The 26,870-nt window shown below is 43.3% G+C and overlaps 1 protein-coding gene across 10 annotated transcripts in view; it reads right to left on the bottom strand.

Moving 5' to 3' along the window:
• Window positions 1-25,107, bottom strand: part of FAM214A (family with sequence similarity 214 member A) — a 46,727-nt gene extending 21,620 nt beyond the window's left edge. For 6 of the 10 annotated variants that reach the window (XR_001523559.2, XR_004498872.1, XR_001523560.3 and 3 more), the window contains exon 1: window positions 13,031-13,118. Coding sequence is in view for 6 of the 10 variants with exons in the window: in XM_015638934.2 (XP_015494420.1) it covers window positions 13,031-13,103 (73 nt within the window). In the remaining 4 variants the exon portion in view is untranslated. Of the gene's footprint in view, window positions 1-6,896; window positions 7,194-13,030; window positions 13,119-14,362; window positions 14,439-24,981 lie in introns of those variants that run through there. The other 4 variants (XM_015638939.3, XM_015638936.2, XM_015638937.3 and 1 more) reach the window with 4 other exon arrangements.
• Window positions 25,108-26,870: the final 1,763 nt, after the last annotated feature.

The following is a 26,870-nucleotide window of genomic DNA, read 5'->3' as shown; positions in this document are numbered from 1 at the left end:
CACCTCCCAGCAAGGGCAGTGCTCTGCGTTGCAAAAATTACAGCAAAAGCTCTTCTCTTATCTTGCTATTCCAATAAACGGGTTAAAGATATTTCCACATTTTAAGAATAAGGCAGAGATTCAAGAAACTACTGTAAAGGAAATGAAACACAATGTAAATGTTTGACTAACAGCTTCTCTTCTGGAATTAGAAACACCTACGGATGCTTTGGTTAACTAATTCCATGTTGTGCTTAACTTCAAAAGAAAGTTGCCCTTGAATCCCCCAAATTCAAGATTCTCTAAATGAGCAGTCATGTTGTGTCTGCATATTACAAACCCATAATTATATCTGAAGTCACACGCTTCAAAAGCTTTGCAATATTAAGAGTTTAGGTATAATTTAAGCTATCAAGAGTTAAAGTCATGAGATGGCCTACTTTTTTCAAGAAACAAGCCATTAGTTACTTAAACTCAAGCAAATGCAGTGAAACTGGTTACCTTCATTTAGGAATAATCCAATACAGATACACACATTGATAACTGTTTTACATTCTTATGGCTCAAGATCTTTGAGCTCAGGGACAGTTGTGAAAACATGAGGGGAGTACACCATAATTCATTTTATTGTTACTGTCTGCTTTTTCCAGGGTACCAAACTGAATCACTACCTGCGTATCAAAGCAGTTCAGCTGTAGGCAGAAAACGCCAGCATAGGAATTTATATTAGAACTGATGCATACCTGCTATTCAAATAAAATAACAGTATATTATAGTATAGTATAAGCAATAAAAAAAACCAACTCTGGTCCTATTTAGGTTCACATAAAACAGGAAGAATTTCACCTGCTTCTGTGTTGTTATGCCAGTTTATAACCAGAAAAACCTTGAAAGTAAGGGGGTATTTTTAAAACTCAAGACATAGCTATGTGGAGCTGATCAAGTTATTCCAGAGTTGCAGAGCAATTAAAATCAATCAGAGCCATGAGCTCCACTGCAGAGTGCCATGCTGCATTAATTCCCTGGGTACGTGTGTATCACTGCTCATCTCCTGCACATCCCTGCTGGACACCTCACAGCACCCAGAGCTAATCTCGAGGCAGCTTTACTGTAAACAGAGAGCCTGGTTTTAAAACTGGGCTCATGAAAAAAAAAGTACTATTCACATTTTACTAAAACTTATTCAGGTTCAAACAGCTTAATAAGTACATAGAATCCATTTAAAGCTTAAGTTTCCTGCAGTCATCTCAGAAACTACTGCTCTCTGGGAGTGTAAAATGCAGACTGTTAAACTGATCTGGGTGTTCCCATCTTGCTTCCTGCGTTTTGGCTGACATCCTATTTTGCCATCACCATGCTGCTTACTGAGTCACTCCTCTCCATCCAACTGTAGCTTCTATTTTTATCTAAGCAACAACAGTTTAATGTGCTTCTTTTGATTTTTTGGCATTAAACCAGATTCTAGATCCAGTATTTGCATTTTGATCGGGGAAACTGTTTTTGTTTCCCCTTAAGTGGACAAAAGAAAGGAATAAGAACTAATGGTACAATCTGATTTCTTGTTCCACAATGAAATCACAAATTGTAAAGTAGGTCAATCATTACAATTTCAACATCTGTATTTAGTAGAAGGAAAGCAATACCTGAAAACATGAACTTTGAGGCCTGTTTCAAACGTCAATCCACCGAAAGTTGCAAGAGAACATGTATATTGTAAAATACAACTGTCCCGCTCTATCCTGATGTGGGTACATAAGTGCTGAAATATCAGTGTAAAGCTGTAAGATTATCAGTGCTGCAATGGTTAGCAGTTTAAAAATAAGCCAGTTGTGGGAAGAGAACATTTTCTTTTTGCTGACCCCTAAATTAAAGGTGCTACTTTGTACCAACATGTTACCACTGGACAGGTCCTGAAAGCAAATAGGACTTGTCTCAGCTAATGCCCTTAAGAGTACATCAATTTCTGTTGTCCTTTATATGACAATTTCCTATTGTATTACATTGTGATAAATACACTGTGATTACATAAAATGTGACTGCACAAAAAACTGAAGTTATACTATAATGAAACAAAAAAGCCTATAAGGAGCAGACCAAGTAATTTCTATTAATTCATCTCTAGCTTTTTACATTTTTCCCTTGTTTAGCTGATGCACTGCCCAAGACAGATTGTGTTAGAACAAACTGCATTACACAATGTACCTATCTTAACAAAAGAAAAATTTAAATCCCAACAAATCAAAAGGATTTCTGTCAGGTATTTCTGTTCATTTCTAAACAAAAATAATTAGGAGAAAACAGCTCTTTTAGAATTAGTGTGTGGTGCTGAGTACAGAATAGGCACTTGGCTGTAACTAGAAGGGAATAGAAAGTTTCTATCTGGCCTTCACTCACCAACAATACAGTGATTTACTACCCTGGTAAATATGCTGATAGAAATTTTGCAGAATTATATTGAAAACAGATTACTGTTTTAAATTTCACCTTAGTCCCAGGGGATAGCAAGGGCAGTGTGGAGATCAGACCTAGGTTAACTTCACAGGCACTGGCACCACAATGCAAAACCCATCCAAATGCTCAGTTTGGGGAGCTGAAGGAGCTGTGTGTCACCAAATGCTCAGTTTGGGGAGCTGAAGGAGCAGTGTGTCACCAAATGCTCAGTTTGGGGAGCTGAAGGAGCAGTGTGTCACCCTAGAGCAGAAAGCAGAGCACACTTAAGCTTACAGAGCATGAGAGAATTTCTTCCCGAGGTGTTCTCTTGGCAAATAACTGAGCATTTTTTACACTAAAACAGAAATTTTGTATTGAAAAATCTGTATGTGTGTAATTTTTTTTCCATGCTCCCCTCACTGATACTGATGACTTTCATCAAGGCTTTCCAGGCAGAGGAACTCTGGAGATGAGAATGATTACCATGTTCATTATTGTTGCTCATTAACTCAAGAAGGAGCTTAGCAGCAGCCACATGGCTGAAGACACACAGACTGAAGGCTTTCATCAGCTTACTGTTTCATGTCAGCTGTAAATATCATCCTGCAGTGACTCCATAGCTGCTGCTTTATTTTCAAATGAAACCCAATGTGTGTTAACAATGAAAAAGCACATCTATTTAGCTAATCCTCACCTTTTCCTGAAGGCATATCATCCATGTGACAGTTACAATTGAATATTGTTGGGATGTCTAACTCGCAAGCCAAGACAACCCATCCATTAAACAGGTTGATGGCAGCTCTGCATTAAATTCCAGTTGTGACAGCATTTTTATAGCACACAAATAAAAGTGTGTGCCAGAATTTTATTTCAGGCCCTAAACACAATACAATACAGGACGACATACACAAGTTTCAGTTTTAATTTGTTTAACAACCCAGCCTGACAAAGATTCAACTATTTGCAGACTTCTGTACTGTTTTATACAGAGTTTGGTTTAGAGATGGAAAGCGGTAATTTGTGATAATAAATCACTTTCAGATGTTACTGGAAAACACAGACCTTCAAAAAAATCCTGCAGTAGGTATTTTAGTGCCTATGAAATATATACATGTATAGCTGCCAGAGAGCTAGCCCACCACTAGATGTTTGCTCCTTTGCTGACCAGATTTTTGCTCAAGTGTCACTTGGTTTATTCCTCTGTAACCTATCTTCACAGACACAAGGATCTTTGGCTTAGCATTTACAGGGATGAACTGTTATCCTAGCCAAAAAATACTGGTTCCTAAAATCTCCCCATTAACACCAAAAAAAATTCTGTTTGGGGTATTTCATGCTTTATCTCATCACCTTAAATACTGTACTTAGAGAAACTTTGGCAATATACTTTCAAGTGTTCTTGTGCTTCTTTTTCTATTAATATTGATAAAATAACACTGCTTTTCTGAGGAGAAATATAAAGTAGCTTTCAAAAGGACTTTGAGCAAATTATTTGGAAGAGTCATTTAGTGCCTGACAAAACTGCAATGGGAACACAAAAATCTTGCTGGGAAAGGCCATCCACTACTCTGTGTGTGCACAGGTTCCACTCTGGCTTACAAACACCAGGCACAAGCTGGTGCTCTTCCCTAAAAGCATTGCAAGGAAAAGAACTGTTACATCATGTGCCTTTTGCTTCAGACCATAGTTGGACTTGCTGGAAAATAAACCAGAGAGAATCTGAATCGCTGTGTGAGAGCACTGACTCACTGTTGGGTGGAATCAGCCGGCATGCCAGAGCTGCTGGAGTCAGGGAAAGCCCCTGGTGAAAGTACCATGTTGACTTATGGGATCACACTTTATGGAAACCTTCCACTGAGCATTCAGCCTTCAACACCATATTGTTGTCTAGGCAAGTGAGGTTTTATAAGCACCAAAACACTCAGCCGCCTTCCACACACTCTGAAAGCTTTCAACAACCAATATTCAAACACTCATCTTCACACTGCAGTCAGCTGCCAACAGGCCTGACCAATGGTTTTTGAAAGCCATGTTACTGACAAAGCTTTTGTACACTGAAAATCTCGTTAAAAGATACCTATCAGTAAGTATCTATTTTTAATGGATATTGCAATTTCTCAGTTTTACTGTGGTTACAAAAAACCCAAACAAAAACAAACCAGAGAAGACTGTGGGTCAGGGGTGGGCAGAAGTCTGCATGTTTTTGAAAAACCTAGTCCAGCTTTTGGTGAGGCTAACCTATGAAAAGACCATTAAAAAAAATAAAACCAGATGAACATCTAAGACCTCTCCCATGCATGGTTAGTATATAATTTCTTCAGGGGCAAGAATTTTGATCATGTACATGAAGCACATTTTTTAAAAGCTTTGGTTTTGTTACTTACATTACAAATTTGGTAAGAGGGTAAAATAGTTGCTATCAGCAGCTCACGAGTGCAGCAATAAACCCTGCACCAATGCAAAAAGCAACCCCTCTCCCTCAAGGATGGATAACATTCAATTTCAAATATCCTGTTGTCTTAGAGGAACCTGGGAAAACCAGAAAGTTATGAATGAGTGCCAGCACTGTTACCTAGCTCAGCCAATAGCACTGATCAAGAAAAATGAAGGTTAATTTGCGTTATTTATTCTAGAGAATATGACAGTCTGTGCAGGTTTCCACCAGGCTGAAAAGACCTCATGGGCCAGGAATTAAAAATCTGCAACTGCTTGGGCAGTAATGAACTTGTAGTTCAATCTAAATCAGCAAAATAGTCATTTTACATGTCTAGACATATTTCATCTGTGCAAGTACTGAATAGCTTGATGTATGCAGTTTTTCTTTGCTTTCACCCAATTTGAAGAATTGACAGGATCTAGCTGAGTAACATTTATCTTGTTAGAGATCAGAGTGACTTTAAGATTTTAAAAAAAAACAACAATCAGACTAATGAAACTCTAGAGCACCGGACCTTGGAAAATACCTTTTTAAAACCTGGGCCCACTTGAACAGTAAAATTTCTAACAGCATACTTGTTTGCTTACAAAATTTAAGTGCCTGCTTTCCCTCTTCCTTCATTCAACCATCCTCGCTGCTCACACTGCAGCTTTGAAGGCTACCAGAAACATCCAGCCACCGGGCACCTCACAGAACAAAACAAGCTTGCGACAATCCGAGATGCAAGACACCCGTACAAAGTGCCAAAATTAACACTAGCGGAGCAAGAATAATAGTGGTGTATTCATCACGTATCTGTTCAAAACAATTCTCCCTGGAAGGGAAAAAGCGAGCTGAGGGCTGCCAGCGCTGCTGCTGGCACGGTGAGGACAGCAGGCAAAAGCCTCCGTGCACGGCGCTGACCTCGCGTCACCCACCAGCGCTGGCCCCGGCTCCAGCTCGCTGGCTGCACGTGTGTTTTGTAACACCCTGTACTGCCTGTTCTTGGAACGCTCCTTCCAGAGAACCAGAGGGACAGGGCTCACCCTCCACGGCCACTTCCAACCCTATCTCACCAGCAGCAGAGCATCCTGCTCCTCCAGATAAACTATCAGTTTATAGAAGGGTAAAGGATCCAAACCCTGTTTGCGTGCTCTGAAATCAGGTGACCCGTGAGTCAAGGGACAGAGCAATAAATTATTAGGAAAAACAAAACACTACGCTAAAAATAGTGAACACCAGCAGCACATGAAGAATAACAGTTTTAATCCAGTCAAAGCTCAAGGCCCTCTCCAGCCACTTTTGTATCTCAGCAAAACAAATAGCATAAGCAAAGACAGATAAACAAAACCTTACTTTAGCTTCTCCTTGATAATTATATACTTAATTAAAAGTTAACAGCAGAGGAAAAAACCCAAAAAGCTGAGTTTTGGACCAGCAGAAAAAGCATTATATAAATATCCAAATATTTAATTTATTATATAATTATATAATTATCCAAAATAAATATCCAGTGCAACTTCAATCAGAAAATATCAAAATTACTTCCTTTCAGGGAAAATTGCTCCAAGATGATTTCAGCACAAATATTCCAAAAGCTTCACTTCAGCTACTAACACAGTTTGGGCAAGATTAAGGATTTGTCCACTTGTCAGATTTAACAGATCTAATAAATTATTGTGAATACTCAAGTTAGGCATCAGGTAAAAACACCAAAAGCCCTTCACAAACATTCCAGAATCCAAGTGATTGATACCTATAACTTACTTTGTCAAGCCTCCCATTAGCAAAAACATTATACAGAGATTTTCTACTAGAAATAAATAAAAAAATAAATTTTGTAATTATCAAGGGACAACAATGCATAATTTTGTTGGAGGAGGAGGAATTTTTCTAAGAGATAACAAAAAAGCAAGCACAGAAGAGTAGTCAAAAAGACTAAGTTTCTATTTAGAAATATCTGATTACATTGGTTAATACAGTAAACAGCTGGTTTTTGCAATCACTTATCTCCAAGAACTAATAAAAAACACATCTGAGAGATTTTTAGCACAGAACATTTTATTCTTACCATCTGAATTAGTGGCTGATCTTGCAGAATCTGGCATGGGAATCCAGACAACAAGCAACCTGCCCTCCTTATCCCCAGAAAAGCTTGCAAACTGCGTTTACTACACTCTCCTTGCTGGGCTGAATCCCTACAAAACAGCATTTAGAGAATTGTTTTTAGCATGAGTTGGTTTTCCTCTTGAGTATGGAAAAATGCTTGTCTGAAATCCAAAGATTTTCCTCAGAGATAAATTCTTCCCAGTCCAAGCTGGAAGCACGCCCTGCCCTGCCAGTGGGGAGCTCTAGGCTGGGCACAGCCCACGTGAATGCCAGCCGGGCCCCAGCGAGCAGATGGCAGCGCCTTATCTGCCTGCCCAGGGAAGAGTCAGCACTGCCCACACCATTGCTCATGGAATTTGTGTGGAAAAGGCACACACAAGGTTATGCCTCACCACCTTGCAAGGTGCCTCTGGTCGGTGCCTAACAGGAAACCATGTTTTCCTGCTCTTTTTTATCTTTTAAACATCTTTCTTAAGAAAGTTACTTTTTTTTTTTTCTTCTTCTTCTGCTTTCAAGATCTTCCATGGCTCACCACCGTTCCTGTTGTCAGACACTCACTACTGCAGTAAACTGGCCTCTGATTACTTTAATCACCAGTCCTTACTCCCCCTGTGTTGTCCTACACTCTTGATTAAAATGACTCTGATTTGCAGCTTCTCTGTTACGGTGATAAAGGCTTGTCAGCCTGTGGGAGCACAGTTTATCTGTCTCCATCAGTATTATCCTTCTGTCTGCTCACAGCCCTCTGTTGGAAGCCATTGATTTAGCGTTTGATACTTGCATAAGGTCTGAGGTGAGGACAGTCTTTTGTTCCATGCTTGTATAACACCCAGCAAAACATTATATCCAAGTGTGACTCTTAATTAGTATCACAGATGACAAATAATAATCTACAGGCAATAACTCCATGAATTTGCTTCCCTTCTCTTTAAGTCCTCTTTGTGACTGAATTACACACCTGAAGGATGAGGAAGTCCTTGATCCATCTGATACAGCAACACAAAACAGTCAGGAAACACAGCGTGAGAATATAGAGGTTTGGTACACAACTACACAAAGTACTTCCTTCACTCTCTAAAGAAGCCAGTGCTGTAATCAAGACCCACAGGCATAGATGGACCTCACAAACACAGCAAAAGCTGGGGAAACCACACATACTTAACAGCACTGATAAAACAGACTTACAACAAGTTGTTAATGCTGTATGAGAAGTGACCTGGACTCAGTTCTATACATAGCTCTTGTTTGTGACTTCCCAAATCAAAACCCACGGTGCCATCGAGTTTAGTCTATAACAACAATCCTTCAGATGTCCTACCCTAAAAAGAGATATTGACACTTCTAGCTGGAATTTAACTACAGTAGCTGCAGGACCCATGGAGTAACCTCACTATAAAAATAAGAGAGCACTTGGGGTGCTTCCAGCATCCTGCTCACACAGCCCAAGGCCAGCACCTCAGCCGCACGTGTGAGTCAGATGAGAAGTCACATCCGCCCCACCGACTACAGGCTCCTCCTCACCTGTACCATGCCCAGGTCAAATCCAGAGAGCTTCTTACCTCCTGCTCCTTTCCCCCTTGCCATTCTATTCAAGTTGCATGAGGCAATTTTCATGTTAAGCTAAATGGAAAGGATTCAGAGAGATCTGCTCAGATTATAAAGTTTTGCATTTGAACTAATGTTTTAACTACCAGGCATTTTAAAGTATACAATACTTCAGACATCTTTTAGAAAGATGTTATAGGAACTAGAATATACGCCTCTAGGAATTCATATCCACTTTCAGTTTACTTCTTCTCCAGCTGCTTTGTCTTTTAAAATTTATTTTAAAGTCATAAAACCAGCAAGTTACCTTCAGTTTCATAAACTTTGCTAAAACTGGAGAGTAAAATGTGTCAGTTGCCATGGCAGTAGTGAGGAGTCCCTGGGTCAGGATGCAGAGAACTTGTTCTTTCTCATAATTTGCATCTGAAGTTCAGCCATCTGTAATTAACTATTTAACAACAGTCTTGCTTGTTAGCACTGGTGCTTGCTATTTAAATGTCCCCACCTTCAGCCCTTTTGAAAAATCTCCTAATTAATGTGGAAATTCATCTGAAGGCTCAATCATCTTTCAGGTAGGATGACCACCATTACTTCAACTTGGCCAATATTCTCTTTTCTCACCAAGGAAAAAGCAAACACTTATGCAGGCACCAACCTCTAGAAGCAGTAGCTTTATTGTTAGCCATCAATTTGAAAAGAATTCCATCAGACAGTAGATGATGTGGCTGAACTCCAAGACAGGCTACATCCCTCCCATTTAAGTACACTTCACTATACATTATTGTCCCCAAGTTCCACAGCATCTCTCAATCTTCTTTATCCCACCTTCTTGATATTGCAAAAAAAAAGCTTTGTAATTTTATTTCAGAAGATGAATATCATCAATTTAACCATGTGTTGCTAACAAGTAAATATTGCCTTTTATCCTCTGAGAGAATCTGAAATATGTTTGTCTACTTGCTGCATACATGAAGAAAACAAAAACTCAGTTACCCATTTCCAAGCTTAGAATTCTAGAGTTAAAAGTTAAGTTTACCTTATCTTGACCCCACTATCTTAATTTAAATCTGCACAACCTAAAGAAAAATACTGAGTCTTTCTGAATCTCATCCTAGGAAAGCAGGCCAGTCACGCTGCTCCTCATTTACCACACCCTCAGAAGAAAGTGGGAGGCTGTACAGTGACAAAAAGGAACAATGCATCTGGGTTTTTTTTTGCTGTTCCTAAAACTACTTCACCAAAACAATCAGTACTATTAGGGGCAAGGAAGAGGCCTTCAGCAGGAAGTCCTTGTTTCAGTCATTTAACACCCTAACATATGCTAAGAGCACTCAGTTCACAGGTACAGCTAGCAAAACACAGATCCTCCAAAATTATAAAGTGAAAGAAAATTTTGAAAAACACTTATGTGGAATATGGAAAGAAAAGTTGCAGGGCATTGGAAGACTAATTCCCACATCCCAATAACAAGACAGTATTTTCCAGGCTGGCCTGTCTTTCATGATGACAAGCAGACCAGCAGCCTGTTACATTGCACTGGCAATTTCAGTGCAGTAGAACATGGCTCAGAGACAGCACAGGCTAAGATGCCTTCTCAGACTAAAAAGATGAGAGATTTGGTGATGCAACCACACATGCATAGGATAGATCTGATATAATGCTAGGGTTTAGAGACCCAGCACAAGAACTCAGTGTCATTACTTCTGGTTCAAATGAGAATGGTGCAACTGAACAGTCTAAAAGTGCCTGAAAAGGTTTTCTTTTTAGCATGTTCAGGAAAATTCTCCATGACAGATATTTGACTTCACATGTGAAGGCTTGGGGAAATTCATCCAGGGCAGCTTATATCTGACCATATCAACTCGAGGGGCTTGGTTCAAGCCCAACAAGTATGTGAACACTGGCATAACTAAGCTCAAGATAAATACAGCCATGGGGAAGAACTGTTCAGCACATTTTCTACCTACATGCAAGGCACCTACTAATGCCACTGAGCTGCAATTTTTTTTTTCCCTAAAATAACTGAAAAATAAGAAAATGAGAAACAACAGTACAAATGAACTGATAATAATAAAGCTTTTAAAGAGCATTCACAGGGAAAAGATAGAAACACTCAAGAATTCAATCATTTTATTTCAATGGACAAGACATTAAACATTATAGTTTGCAGGTTAAGCAGGAGCTGGTATTCCTGTAACTTTATTACAACATCATGTCAGTTAGAAATCATACCTACAAGCTGAAAACTTCTTCAGCATTGCTGCTAGAACAGAACTAGCTATCAGGGTAATTAAAAAAGCACACAGGCAAAAAAAAAAAGCACAGGACTTGTTAGGAAGTGTCCTTAGGTGAGGAATGTAGATTAAGAATTCCATAATTTTTTCTGAAATACAGAAAAAGACAAAACAAAAAGCCCAGAGCAAACTATTTTCATAACATCTGACCTCTTCTACTGCAGTTTCTTTTTGTATTCGTCTTCTCTTTGTGCTACTTGATCTCCCAAAACTTTGATGTTACAAACCATTCATTGTCATCTAAGCGGTGGGTAATTTATCTTGTGGAACTTTGTCAGAACATGTTTGACCACCCAAAATCCTCCTCCTAGCTAGTAAGGCTACCTCCAGCTTCAGTAGGTTTCAGTATTTGCAGTCCAAATTATGGAGAGGGTGGGGTGGAGGGAGAGGCATAAGGCCAGCAGACCAAAGGCAGAGACTGTACTTCTTCCTGAGAAATGCAAGGAGCTCTGAGAGATGAAATTGATGATGGTGGAGCAGCATGAAGCTCCTCAGGTCATTTTTCCAATGCTATTAACCTTCACCTACAACGCCTGCCTTTAAGTGGTTAAACAGTAACCTGCAAAAGTAAAAAAGTTACAAAAGAGACAATATATGCTTCCCATCTAAAAAAAAAAAAAAATCTGGGAGAATGGCCAGGCCCATAAAATTGTTTTTAAATTTTATTTGGAAGGATAAATGAGGACATTACAACTCTCAAGCTGTGTAAAAGACTGCACACTTTAAAATGGACACCAGAGCCTACTATGGAATTTTGAATGCATAAAACAAAGGAACATTTTTGATAGTTTTAGAATTGAACTGTGTCACACAGCACAATCCAGCTATTTACAAGTTTCCACAATGTAAGTCATGTTATTAAGCTGTAATAGTCTTCTGGCACTCCAAATAATAAAACATTACATAGGGTCAAAACTGAAAGGCTTAACAGAATTTCATCCAAGAATCTAGTTTGCCTCCCTCTTCCCTAACACATGGTAATTTTCCACATAGCAAAATGGCAGACTCACATATTTAAAATTTAATCTATGCAATTATGAAATTTCACTTTGTCCTCTCAAAAATTCCTTACTACTTTAAAAAGCAATGCTTCAGTGATTCAAAGCCAATATTTCCACACAAAACACAAGAGTACACTAATGGAATCATTCCTCCTCCCGTGCCAGGAGGTGGGCATCCAATGTCAGCAAGCTCACTTAAATTAGAGCTCTTGTACTTTTCAGAAGAATATCAACAAGCTCTAGACACATGAATATATGGATATATACATATATATATATATATGTGCAAGTACTTGGTCAGAGCAACATTCACATCTGTAGATAAATTTGCATAAAAAGCAATGGATAATCCTCAATTCTGCATTGAGTTCAATATAATACGAATTAGCTTTTTATATCATATAGTTGAGCAACCAGTAAGATGCTAATTAAAAATACATATTTTTATTCCCCCCAAAGCTGACATATTTGCATCGGCTTCATTTGCCCCAAGACAAACAAGTAGTGGCAAAGGGCTGATAATGTTTCATGCATTGTTTCTAGCAGAAATCAAAATACTGTAATAGTTTCCTCCTGCTGGAGGAAAAAAAAAAAAAAAAGAGAGAAACTTGACCTACATAACAAGGCACAGAAGAAACTCAGTTAAGCTTCAGGGTGTTTTTGGGAGGGGGAAGAGGTTGGTTTTTTTCCCCTCCTAACAATGAAGAGTCAAACAGTTACATATGGCTACACTAACTACAACTGTTAGCACTTCTGACACTTACACGTCTCACTTTTAAGGCTTAGAAGTCCTCCCCTCCTGTTCCAGGACATTTAATACTCTTGCCCTAACAACCTAATGAATTAACCGAGTTAATTTTGAGGCTGTCCATTACTTTCCTGTAAGGGAACGTTAAAAAAAAAGGAAGAAGAAAACCCCCAACTCGCAGAAATGAAGCCTTTCATAGGCTCAGTACACGGAAGGAAAGGAAGAACGTCTGGTGTGGGTTTCTAAAGGAACTGTTTACAGACTCAGCCGGAGAGGCAAACTTCGGTACACTTTAGCATAGGTGGATTTCAAATCACCTTTCACAGACAAACACCACCAACAACTGCCGATACTCTGAGTTACACAGCTTGAACTTGTTTCACGCCCGGGAATCCTGTCCGGGCCGGTGCCACCGACCTTCCAGCCTCCCCCCGCCGCTCCGCCCGGTCCCCTCCCCGGCGCCCCCGGGCCGAGCCGAGCCGATCCCGGGGCCGGCTGCCGTACACACCTTCTCGGCGCGGCCCGGCGCTCCCGCAGCGAGCCCCGCAGCGCCGGCGCGGGTGGGCGGCTGCCCACGGCATCCTCCACAAAGGAGGCAGAGTAGGGGCGCGCATAGCAACAGGCCCGGCCGCCGATTGGCCCCGCCGGGCGAGCGCCGGCCCCTCGGCACGGCCCGGCCCGGCCCCCGGCCCGCCCGGCCCAGGTGAGCGGGGCGGCGGCGGGGCGGACCCGCGGCAGCGCCAACCGCGGCACCGGGGCCGCGCCGCCGAACCAGAACCGGCCTTACCGGGGCCGCGCCGCCGAACCAGAACCGGCCTTACCGGGGCCGGGCTGCGCGTGGGAGGCCGGCGGTGCCGGGAGCGCCCTGCCCCGAACGGGCGGCGGGGCCCCCTCGGAGGGGATGGCCAGGGACGGCAGGGCCAGGGCGGCCGCGGGAGCCGCTCCCCCGCTCCGGCACACGCTGGCACCGCGGCCCGCTCCGGGTTAGAGCGGCTGCCGTGCGCTGGCACCGCACACGCAATGTTCCCGCACCGCTCTCTGAAGAGGCAGCCCGAGCTGCAGTCTGTGAGGTGATGAATATTTACATCTGGAGTGGAAAAAGCCGCCAGCCCGTCCTCCTGCCAGCCAGCACCAGCTAACTCCCCACTGCTCTTTTTCCACTGCTCAGCCCACTCGGGAGAGGCTCGGCTGCCTCATTCCTCTGACCCTCCTGGAGCACACAGGGGGAGGAGGATCTCACACCGGCTCTCCTTGCACTACTCTAGTTCTTACTCCAGTACTTGTAATGGGCTCTTCTGAGAACTAATTTATGAGGCTGTTTCAAGAGAGTAGTCTCAAAACAGCATGTACTATTCTAGATGTAGTCTAAACAACCTACTGGCTACATTAAACAATTTCATCCAGTTCGGACGTATTTACAAGTATTAAAGTCAGATGACAGTCACCATATTAACATAATCAGTTCAAAAAACCTCTCTCAGCCCAACCAGATCACAAAGCAAGACTAAAACCCTTGTTCTGTAATTAGATACCATGAAACTATGAAAAGTCCAAGATCAAACTAGACTACACAACTACATTCAAAATCCAATACCACTCACTAACCCATTCAAGAGCATGGAAAACATGCCACTTCACAAAATGACTTTTCCCCACTCACATTCTATATACCAGTATCATTTAGCTGTGGTTGCAAGAAAACACACTCTGTTCAAGATTTTCAAGTAGGCATTTTATCCAAGGAAGGTCAGATACCTTTTAGTAGTTGGCCATTTAAAGATCTCGTACAGATAGTGCCTTAAAGTTAGATAGAAAATGTAACATTTAATTTGTCACTAACCTTCAAGCTTCCTGTATATTTTACCTGTTTGCTTTCCAAGTATTTTTCCTTCATGGAACATTTACTTCTACAAAAACACTGTCATTTACACAGTTGTCTGAAAAAGCAATTTCAGGTTTTCTTAAGCAACTACCTAGCATTTGAAAAAAGTACTCAGATTATTTCCTATGAAACAGTTATTCAGTATCTACAGGACGAATGGGAGGGGTAAGAGGAATATTTATCACATTAGTAAACATGGTATGTTTAGAAGTTGTGCTAACAAGAGGCAGGAGCAACAACAACCGAGTCAGTTCCCACCGGGGCCAGCAGAGACAGCATTCATGAGCCACCAGCTGTTTTTACAGGCGAGCTAACAATGTTTTAGTGATGAGCAGCTGTCTGTAGATGATGGGCATGCCTACCCACCATACTGTTCCTCAACACTCTCCCCACACTGGGATACTGCAGTGCAACCACAAGGATCCTTTTCACACCAGATATTCTTCAAGTGCAGTAAAAGTAGGACAGCTTGTTGACACTCCAGCTTTTAAGCTTACAATCTTAAACCAGCTGTAGGGTGCACAGAGCTGAGCTCTCTGTGCCTGTTTGTGGATGAACACCCCAGAAGTGAATGCATCCAGCCTAAAAAGATGCTAAATTTATAAACTGCAATATTAGAAATTCTACCAAAACAAAAGCTACCTTGAAGCACATGACTCATTTATTGGATCTCTTAGGCTCCCACAAATTCCAGAGGCACAAGACACTTTACATGAGAATACCGTAGCTCACAGAGGTATACACAGGACTTTATCCTAGGCTGCATACTTCATCACGATAAAGTACCTGCACTTCAATTACTATTACTGTCCTCAAAGTTCTAACACTGCATAACAACAAGCAATACTCAAGATAACCAGACTGTGTTTTAACCCACCTTCTGCCACAAATAGAATAACACTTCTAAAAACAAAAAAGGTGAGGTCTTCATAACAATGGATTTTATCCCAACACTTTGTGAGTAACCAGTCCTACACATTCCATAAAAGAGGAAAACAGAGCCAAGTATGGTTCATCTCAATATCAAGTGAACTACTCATCAATTCAGAGGCACTTGCCAATAGACATTATTGGCATCATCCCTACATTATAAAAAACACTCAAGTTCAACCTCTGAAGGGCCATGGCAAAGCACAGGATGTCTAGTAATGAGGCAGTTGAGAAACACTCTAGTTCAGATTCCAGCCTGCCTTGTGCAGGAAAAGCAAGGTGTGCATGTGACCCCTCAGGAGCAAAGCCTAAGTGACTCCACAGCACCTTATGTTTACACAGCCTAGTCATAGAGACAAGCTAAAAATAAAAATACACTTCTACTAACACATCCCTTCCTTGAAACAAACATTTTGGATTGAGTTACTAATTTGCAGAACACAAAACCACTAAGTGCTCTCATGTAGACAGCCTGATTCCTCTTCTCCCAGAACAGATGCTCAGTTCCTCAGAACAAAGCTGAGGTCAGTTCTTGATGCTTGCAATGCATGTTAGAGATGGTTAGATATGTGCTCAAGTCAATGTGTACAGTTTTTCTTTTACTGATGTTTAAACTCAAATTTCTTGAGTGAGAAATGCTGCATAGTCTATAGTGCACCTAGAGAAGTTGAAAGCATCAGATGCTAAATCCCACAAGGATCAGATGCTAACAGTCCCACTATGATCTTTAAATCAAACAAACAAAAATTAAAACCAAATAAAATAAAATCAGTGTGTAACAAAGCTGCTTAAATTTCATACGAGAAACTTACCCAAGAATGAATTTCGCCACCTTACAAAAAGCATCCTAAAACATTTATAAAAGGCCACTACATCATCTCAACATGAGGATGGGATGAAAAAACATACAAAGCACATCAAACACCACAACTTTTATCTCCAGTGGATCCAAAACACTTTCTCATAGAAAGTTGTTAATTCAGCAAGGCTCTCATAGGAAACATCCTAAAGCAGCACAATAACAGCCAGCCATGACTGGCCTAAGTTTAGTGAACCTAACTGCGTGATGCACGATGAGCCAGGTGTGTGTTCTAGCACTTTTACATCGGACTTCATCTTCAGACATTCTCAGTGTTATCAATTATTCCTCGTGTTTCACCTGCATGAACTAGCCATTTGGTTTTACTCCTCCACTTTTTACCAGCAGACTCCTCAGAGGGGTCCTCCACACCTTGCCTGCATTAGCATGGTGTAGGCACTAACCCTGTGAGTACTGCTGCTAGTACAGCTATGGTAGCAACCATTACCAAAGCCTATCCTCTGATTCTAGCTCTCCAGATACTTTGTTTCTCACGGTTTCCCCACGGTAAACAAAATTCCTCTGGCGATTCAAATAGCACATGCTTCAAAAGAAAGAAGCTGTTTCCCCCTCCTCAAATTAAAGCAAAGTCATACTGTTCACTAAAAGGCAACTGAAGGGGGAAAACTTGCACACCAAATATACTTGAAGCTCAATTTTAAAGACATTTAGAGCAGAGAAAAAGGGGTTTACCTTTGAGCAGCATGAGTGTTGATATCAACTCCTTTGACCTAACTGCATTCCCAGTCCATGCTGATCTTCAATTTTGTCCCTTTTCAGTTCCTATTGACAGGAAACTCCTTCTCACTTATGCCACATCACTGTAATATTTACTGAAGTTCTTTCCTTCTTGATGCAACTATTCTCCCCTACCCTCAAATTCACCTACTTAATCAAAATTTTAATAAAGAACAAGTAAATAGAAGTCTTGAAGATTCAGAAATGTTAAAGATTCAGATCTAACATGTAAAGGAAATGCACCAGTATTTGTGAGTTTACAGAAAAGAGCATGTTAAAAAAAGCATCAGCCCAACAGACCAAAATTTTACTCTCTGTTAACACAGAAGTTATGGCATGTAGCCATCACAGAAATTTACTCAGATACTGCTCTTACACACCCTCCCTGCCCCCTCCAAGTCTGCAAACAAAGCCTTCCACCAAACTTGCTGACCTGCCTGGAAGTGTGAGTTTGAGCTATGGTTTGTTTCACTTGCGTTGCTGGGCTGGTGCCCTGGCAGGGAATCAAGAAGAACAATACCTGGCAGGGGAGAAGGGCTTCCCATTGCTCTGAAAAAAGAGCATGCTGACCACAGCAGCTCTTCCTGCACCTCTCCTTCTCCTTCCCTTGTCCCTCAGAAGGAACCAGCTGCCCTTTACCACCTCCCATCGTGTCACTGACTGTACTGAGGATATGGGTAATACTTGCCATCATCTATTCTACTGAAGTTCTCGCTCTCTTTTTGCCCTTGCTGCCCCTGTTACACAAAACAACAAGGTGATACTTGCACAGCATCCTGACAAAGGAGCTTGTTTTGTTGCAGCACAGAGAAGTGTGAAATATGTCCTAGAAATCCTGAAGGCTCATCAGTTGGAAAAGGAATCCCTGCATACACAGCAAGCACCATTAAGAGGTTGGTACAAGCAGTCACCTGCTCATAGGCTCCTTAAAGTAGTTCACTGTCCAAAACAGACTTACTTGCCAACCTGGTTCCCAGGGATCTTGATGGAAAAAAGATCACTAACTTGTGTAATATAAAGCAGATGACATTGCTCATGTGCAACCAGAGTCCTTATTTATAATATCTATTCTCCCTTTCTTTTAAGCCTTAGAAGAAAAAAATATATTTTTTTTCTTAGAAAAAGCCAACAGGTTTGGGAAATGCATTAATCATTGCTAAAAGCCTAACTGCCCCATGGTTACTGGGTACTACATACCTGGACAGAGAGATTGCATGCCTACCCATGTACAGAAAAATGGTCAAACCAAAATAAGTGTGGGGGGGGGGGAAGAGCTCCCCTTACTGCTCCTGAAGAAACCAAGTTGTTCAGAAGATTTCTCAGTGATACTATTTTGTTTGCTTTTATTCATTATAAGGATTCTTACAATCAGCACAGACATTAAAGTGTCATTAGTATTTCATGTATGCAGAGTGCTTCCCTCCCCGTGTGTTCAGCTGCCTCACACACAGCTCCCTCTCCAAATTATCCCCAAGAACATCCTCATTACATCTTTGCATCTGAGTCAATGTAATCTTGTAATACCATCCCAGACAGCAACTTGAACCAGCTTTGGCCCCAAAGCTAGCATGAAAGATCACTAGCCAAAGAACTAGGCCCATTTAACAAATAATGAAATATATTAGTACAAGTGAGTTGATTTTGACTTGGTCAGATTAACTCTGAATTGTTAAGAAAAGATGGAGCATTTTCATGACTTAAGACTCCATTATACTGCTTACAAGTAGCCATTATTAAAAACAAAATCTCTTCCAATACCAGTACAGTTCAGATTGCAGAGCAAGAATAACTCACATGGATTCAGCCATGTGCTTGTAGCTATAGTCATGCCACCCAGCATGAGACCAGCAGAAAACAGAATATGTAATCAAAGTGAACTCTTCCAAAGTCCAGCTACCTACCCAGGTCCTCTTCTGTATTTGTATTCATCCTTAATTGACTACTTATACACAAAGTTTCAGTACTGGGTAGTACAAAGGTAACCATGCAACTGTACATGCACTTCTAAAACAATTTTTTAACTTAAAAATTGGCTTCTGTCTAAACATTAAATTTAAATTACCTGCAAAGACTGAACAATTTATCACCTCCTTGAAAGTCAATGTGAGGCACTTCCAAAAATTTTAAAACCATAGTTTATCAAGTATCACATTGGAATGGAGATAATAACTACAGCTATATTTAAACTGTGAGACCTTATGGACTAAAAGAATAGCTGGACTGTTACCTTAAACTCATTGCTGAGAAGATAAAAGGTTATGGCTATTTCTCCACCAGTAAACAGCTGCTATTAGTAGAAGTTTGTCAAAATAATGAAGAAACATCTCATAAACAGTGAAACAGAGCAAGTTCTTTTAACAAATGTCATATAGCTGGTTTGTTCTCGTCAGTTACTCTGTTTTCACAGAAGACTTCTAATTTTATTAAGCAGAATTTCATTTGGCAGCAAACTCTTCTCTCTCATGAGAATCTGTATTTATAAAGGTTAGCTTATTTTTAAAAACATTTAGAAGCTGGCAGACCTCAGATCCAATAATAGTGTCAACACTGCCCTTAACAACAAAGTCCAACCTAATATGTTTCACCCCAGGGATCTGATCTGGCATGCCAAAGTTTCTCACTTCAGCAAGTAAAGAATATGGTCAGAAGGGTCAGTTTATATATTCCAAGCCTATGTGTTTGGCATATCCACAATCCCCAAAATATCTACCTAAATGCCACTCTGTTTTACCAGCAGCTAAAGGCAGCTACTTTGGACAACACCAAGCAAAAAAAATGGCAAAGTTGTTACTGGGATGGTTCTCTCTGAGAAACAGGTATGCCATGAAGAACTCTCACTGCTGAACTATGATAAAAGCACCCTTCCAACCCAATAAATACTTTTATAACAGGAAGATTTGTCTTGCCACCAATATGCAGAACAAGCTGTAACATTAGCCGCATTTCAAATTAAAGCCTGAGATTTTCCATTCTATTAATATATATTCCATTCTATTAATATAACAAATTAATACAATTTAAATTTTTTGGTGCCTAACATTTTAAAAAGTTAAGCACCTAAAAGCTAAGAATCCTTCCAAGTTACATGTTTGAGGTAGAGATTTAATAAAAAGAGAGTATATATTGCCATTTTTCAGGTGCAAGAACAGAGCTGTATTGAAAGCATCTAGACTCCACCCTCTATTAAAAAGAAAAGGCTTCTGTTCCTGTTCACTCATATCCTGCATCTATATATTATTACCTGTTATCAGGACACATCTGCCTCCCCAAAGATTAGAGCTCGATGGCTTCATGCTTCATAAATGGAATCCAAGTGCAGTACCTGTCAGTTTGGTTGGGTTGGTGGGGGTTTTTAGTTTTAGGTTTTCTTTTTCAAGAATAAGGTGGTTTGGTTTGAAAGCAATAGAGGCAGGAGGAGCAGGCAGGAGGAGCAGGCTGGGGCACACGCAGCTCGCCACACGTGCCCGGCAGAGCCTGCTCGCCCGCAGGGCTTCCTGGGGCAGGCCCAGCGTCACCCCCAGCTCACCAGCAGCCAACCTGCACTTACCTGTGCCAACCCAGCCCCAAGCATTGCCCAAACGCCTTTGGAGTGACAACTCCGCTGAGCAGGAAGCAGCTCATTTCCACTTTATTACTTTGTTGACTGCCTGCATCATTCCACCATGGAAAAGTTTAAGTGCTTTGTGACATTTCACTGAGAAGATACTACAAAATTAAAGTGTCTGTATCACAGTTCAGTACAGGACGCTAAAACGACACTCACCCTTTTTCATTAGATATTTTCACTTCCTAATCTGCATACTCTATAGCACATCATGTTTCCTAAAAAGTTTTCCATAACACCTTCCCCAGTTAATTTAGGGCACATATTATGCTTATAAAAACAAGGGCCTTACCCGCATCTCCTAAATTAACAACCAGCTCCACAACTGAACACACAGGTTCAGCTCACTTCCCCCCAGTCCCATGCCTCCTCATCCTTCCTCCTAAGAATCTAAATTCCATCAACTGTTCACTGATCTCTCCTCCAGCTTTCCCCACAGATACATCCCAAAATGCCTCAGCTATGTTTCCCACAGGAGGCAGTAAACAGACTTTTGCTGAACCAAGAGTTACCTCTTCCCATACCAACCCAAGTAATGTGGCAGAAGTCCCTTAACCCAGTCACCACAAACAGACCCAGAGGCACAGATCCAAGTTTGACTTGCAAAGGAAGGAGAAGACAAAAGGCCATCTTCAGACTGCTTGTTCTTCTCTCATAGACAGAAAGTAATTTCTGTAAATTAGGATAATCTCAAGGAGGGAATTAATGCTTCAGAAAGTAAGAGAAGACTGCTTTTTGTTTAATTTGTAAGTGAAAACAAAATAGTCTCTACACAGCAAATTACATAGAGGAATAAACAAAGTAAGGCAATAGAAAAGTAAGAAAAGACTGGAATAAGGTGATAAAAACCAGCCAGTATGCATTTAGAGACAAACAAGCCTGTCCTCCTCCTTTAACTGATCATTCATGCAAAGAGGGGGAGGGAGGAGGAAGGAGCAATAACTCCCAGCTATTTAGACTATAGTAAAACTTTTTATGTCTTGTAACATTTCCACAGTAAAATATGACTACATTGTAGATTCATCTAAACCACAAGATTTTTTCCAGTTGTGCACCAAGTGTACTCTAAGAGTACACAACAAGCCTTCTGAGCTTGGCAGCAAGCTATCACCCTGACATTATGCAATGTTTTCATTAATGTTGATGGTGAAACAGGGTGTTTATACAGTTTATGAACAAAGCTGAGCTGGAAAACTTTGCAAGCACTCTGCTACAAAGTCTTATTCTGTCTTCCAAACTCAATAAACTGCTGAAGCCACCAGAAGTCATTAGAACGAAGTTCAATAGAAGCAAGAGCAAAGCTCTGTACTTGAGAAAGGAAACAGCAGTACAAACATGCAGCACGAAGCAGCTGACTAGGCAGCTGTACTGCAGAAACCAAATCGTGATGATATCATGGATCAAAGCCAGGTAACCTGATATGTTGTTACTGCAGAAAGAAAAAAAAACAACAAAAACCAACAAATAAATCCCAACCAAAACTAACCCAAATGCAAACATCACTCCAAAAACATTGTATGTAAGAAAGGGAGATAAATAATTTTTCTCCCTGGCACCAGTGAAGCCTCAGCTGAAGAAACATGACCTCAGTATTTTAAGATGCTTCAACACTTCACTTTAAGACCAGCAGCACAGGGGAAGGTAAAGCTGAGCAGCAGCCATCAGAATTTGAGTTACTGCATTCCCTAGACTCAGTACAGATAGTTCTGGGAATGTGCTCAGAGCAGCTAGTGTCCTTCCACACTCAAACCCCACCTGATGGCTATGTCCGGAGTGATGCTCGTGAGATACATCCTGAGAATGCCCTGTGCCTTTGTGTGGCAAAGGAGTAAGTCCACATTTTTTACCTGCACTTTCAAAGCTCTCTTCCTGCTCTCCCTTACCCCCCAAAAGAGTTCTGCAGGTTTGTTATCCAGAGCTCCATATTCCATCCCCTCCACACTGCTCTCATGTATTACATATCTATATCTGCAATTTTTCAACTTTCCCTCTTATAGAGGGAAGTAATAGCTAGTACCTTGGGGCCAAAATCCCATGTTTTCTTCATTTATGTCCATCCCTCTCACCTCCTTAAATTTAAGCGTTCTGTAACACTTCCCACTGATAAATATAGTTGCACATTCAGATCTTCTCTTTCTCCTCCTGAATCATCCATCTTTGCTGGGTATAACAAGAACCTTACTGGTAGCTCAGCAAAGGCTAAACCATACCTCTCCCATTGTACCTGGCCATTACAATCTTCAGTGCAGTGCTGAGCTAAATTCTAACAAGAACTGCATCCCTCTGCTCCAAATTGATTCTGATATAATTATTTGTAAGAAAAACAACAACAAAAAAGCCAACACATTGCAAGCCTGTTTGAAGTCTGCTTCTTTATGCTTTATTTGGGGTGGGAACCTAAGTCTTCTCAGGATTTTGAGCTCTGTAGAGAAGTGAAGCCTGTGGCAAGCTGAGTGGTCTGCCTGTCCTCTGCCCTTTGCTATTAATTTGCAGCTACTGGAAGCAGGTGACTGCACACTTGACTGCTTGTGTCCTGTGGCACAGCTGCCATGCAGAAAGCAGCACATGTAAACATTTGCATGATTCGTGCCTCCTCAGAGTCTCTGTGGGCCGCATGTGGCATTTAGGCAGCATTTTCACAACCCCCTTTGTGCACAGTATTGCTCTATTATATTAGCACACAGTTAAGCTGGAGGGATCCACTAAAATGGCTGGAGATACCCTCCCACGTTTGGCAAGATCGGCGATTTATTTCAAGACTTTTGTTAATTATCTTAGAAGAATTTCAAGACATAACTTCTGAAGGATTTTGCCCAGCCTGTGGTAAACACTCTACAGTGTAAAAGGATCTCAATTTATTATCTCCCAGCTTATGGAGGAAAAAAAAAAAGAAAAAAAATCCACAAAAAATACCCCAGCAACTTAAAAACTTGCTTTCTGTACAAACTTGGCTCCCTCTATACCAGATTGGTTAAAAAAAGGCATCTGATCACTTCTCATACACCAACTGAAAATGCTTCCAGTGTTCTAACTCCTTCTGCCTAAAAATTAAAGAAAGGAATACACAAAGGTCATGTAGATGTTGAACTGCTAGATCAGAACATTTTAAAGCTGCAAATATTGACTTGGGTTTTACCTGGCTAATTTGAAATGTAATTTCACTCTGACAGTAAACAGTTTTCAAACTTCAGTGTCTGGTATTAAAATCTAAAGATTCTAAAAACAACCAGCCTTGCTGCAATAGATGGTGTGAAGGTTCAAGCAACAAGGAGGAAAGCAATGAGGAAGGCCCATTTCAAAACCATAGTACTTAACTTCCATTAATTTGTGATTGCTTCTGTACTATCTGTGCTATCATCACACCATATAATCCTTGCAGCACATACAGACAAGAAATCCACCTAAGAGTGGCCATTTATGCAGTGTCACTATTAGCAAACATGTCATTAACAAACCTAATTAAGATGTGTATGTCATGTAAGGGTTAGCATTTAATACACAAATATCTGAGCTATATAAAAGTGTTTCTCAAAACACCAGTGATTATAACAGAAACAGAGCATGTTTTTAAACTGAAAGCAACCTGATAATCAATAGACTCGTCAAAACTTTAGAAAACACAGATTATTGTTTTTAATTAACATTCAGAGTACTATGACAAGCACAAATAAGATTTTTTTTTCAAGAAATATCTTGCTTTAACACAAATCAATAATCACTGCTCCTGTGGATCAAAATAGAAGTCATGACATGTTACCAGCTCTAGGGGCATCAGCAGCTGTTGCTATACGGCAAAAGAGCTCAAGTGTTATAAACACATACGTAGACTGCCGTCTTGATTTTTCTGTAAAACCAGATGTCAGGAATTCGGTAAGATGTAACCAAATCATCGTGAAAAATGTGTATTTCACCATGCTTGTTATGAAATATCTCCATTATAAGTGGGACGAAAAGCACTGTCAGTTTTTAGAACAACACAGATGTAAGTTATGGTTGTTATCAGGGTGTTTTTCAGCTATATTTGGACATTTCCGTACATCGGTGGGCTTTGTCTGTCGCTGCCCGATTTGCCTTTGACCGACTCTGGCCTCAGCACTGCAGGACTGTGCTGAGGAGCCGGCCGTGTGTGACACTCGAACTGCAGCATTCCCACAGCAGAAACACTTCGCTACGGCGTTTGCCTCCCTTCCATCCAGCCAAGACAATGGAAAGCCGAAGGGCAGGCAGGACACGGGGCTGTAATCCCCCTTCGGGGGCACCTCCCGCATCCCACTCCCAGCGGCATTACCCGAGTTGAGCCCCAGAGTACCTGGGTTCCTTCCCAGCCCCCAAAATGACAGGGGAGGGGATAAGGAAATAGAGCGATAACATCGCAACCAAACACCGGGCTACTTCTAATCCTACAGACAAAACAATCAAAAAGAAATGTACCGATAAGCCGTTTACCTCGTTCCGGCTTCATCTTCCCCGCTGCCTCAGCGCGGTCTGGCAGGGCCGATGTGCAGTGCCGCTGTCCCCGCGGAGCCGGGCTGTGTGAGCCGCGGCCAGCGGTGTCAGCGGTGCCCCGGGAGCGGGCACAGCCGGCGGGAGGCGGCCCCGCCGCTACGGCAGCTGGGCCCGCGGGCGGGCGGGCTGGCGGCGGCCGGCCGGGGGAGGCTGCGCGCCGGCGGCCTCTGCCCGCGCCCGGCCAGGGTGTCCTTCCGTGACACGGCGCCGCGCGGGGCTATTTATAACCTGCCGGGGAAAAAATCCCACAACAACAGACCTCGGCTCACCCCCGGCCGCGCCGGCTCTGAGTCACCGCGGCCCCGGGCGACGGCAGCCCCTGCCGGAGTCCCCTCCCTCCTGCCCGCCTGCCTGCCCCGAGGAAGGCAGCGAGCGGCCCCCCGCCCGCCCCGTCGGGGCCGCGGCCCCCGCCCCGTCACGGGCCGGCGGCTGGCGGCGGGGGGCTGCCCCGCACCTTCATCCCCGGCCCCGCCGCTGCCGCCCGGGCTGCCGGGCCGTGCCCCCGCGACGCGCCCCGGTCACACAGGCCGCCCCGCCCGCCGAGCGCAGCTCTCCATGGCTCTGCCTCCGGCCCTGCCTCCTCCTCCTCCTCGCCGCTGACTAACTCCCCTCCTCTCCGCCGGGCACTCCCCGCCTCCCGCCGAGCGGGGCACACACATCACAGCCCGGCGGCGGGCAAGGCAGAGCAGGGCACGGCAGGGGAGGGCAGGGCGAGCCGGGACAGCGCAGCTCGGCCGGGGGTACCCGCCACGCTCGGCCGCCAACGCGGGGGGGAACGCGGGCACCGCCCGCCAGGGCCCCGGCCCCCGCTGCGCGCCCGCCCCGCGCTCATCCCGCCCCCGGGCGGGCCTGCCCGGCCCACAGCCGCCCCACGTGCCCGCGGCGGCCAATGCCCCGCGCCGCTCCTGCCCGCCCGCCGGAGAACAGCTCGGTTGTCACGGCAACAGAGCGCGGCCGCCGCACGGCCCGGTCCGGTCCGGTCCCGCTCGGGAACACCCGTCCCCTGCACTGCATACAGCCCCGCTGGGTTCATGGTTCGTGCAAACGGCATCGTCCCTCGCCGCTAACCCCCCCCGCGCCGAGCGCTTTGGCAGCCAGGCTCCTGCCCCGGGGAGGGGAGGGGAGGGGAGCGGCCCCTCGCTCACTCACCCGGCTCCGACGGGGGCTGGTGCTGCCCCTCTCCCGCACCCTTCCCGCAGTGCCTTCAGCCGCCGGCCGGCCTTCCCTCTCCGTCCCGCACACGTGTGGCCCTACGGAGCCCGAGCCCATCACCGCCGGGGTTTAAATGCACATGTGTATGGGCGGCCACAGAGCGGCGATCCCAGGTGTGAAGTGCCCGCGGGGCGGATGCTGAGCCCCCGCCCGCTCAGCCAGGGCTGCGGGGCGAGTGCGTCCCTGCCCCGGGGCAGCGCTGCCCGCCCTGCCCCGCAGTGCCGTGCTCCGCGCTCACTTCACACCGATAAGTACATTGTGCCGAGGAACAATGGAGTCAGCTGGGCTGCGCTTACACAACCGCTTTAATCCAGCAGAAATTCAGGTTTCCCTGAAAGGGACGGGCCGGCGCCGTCCCTCGCGTCAGACCTTCCCGGTAAAGCAGGTCAGGAGCGGGGCTGCCGAGTGCGGACCCCTCTCCCGCCCGGGCCCCGAGCCCCCATCGCTGTAGACGCGCTGCCAAATGCACCACGGAAAACGGGGAAACAAACTGCCCTGGTGATGGGGACCCTTCTTTCACAAGGGGCACAGATCTAGGCCAGCTAAAGCGGCCTCTAGAGAACAGGAAGGACTGCTTAACAGGGGAAGCGCTGGAGCTCTGAAATGTCAGTGGATAG

The sequence above is a fragment of the Parus major genome, chromosome 10 (assembly GCF_001522545.3).
Source record: "Parus major isolate Abel chromosome 10, Parus_major1.1, whole genome shotgun sequence".
In the NCBI taxonomy this organism is placed as follows: Eukaryota; Metazoa; Chordata; class Aves; order Passeriformes; family Paridae; genus Parus; species Parus major.
This window is presented reverse-complemented; position numbering and strand designations above follow the sequence as displayed.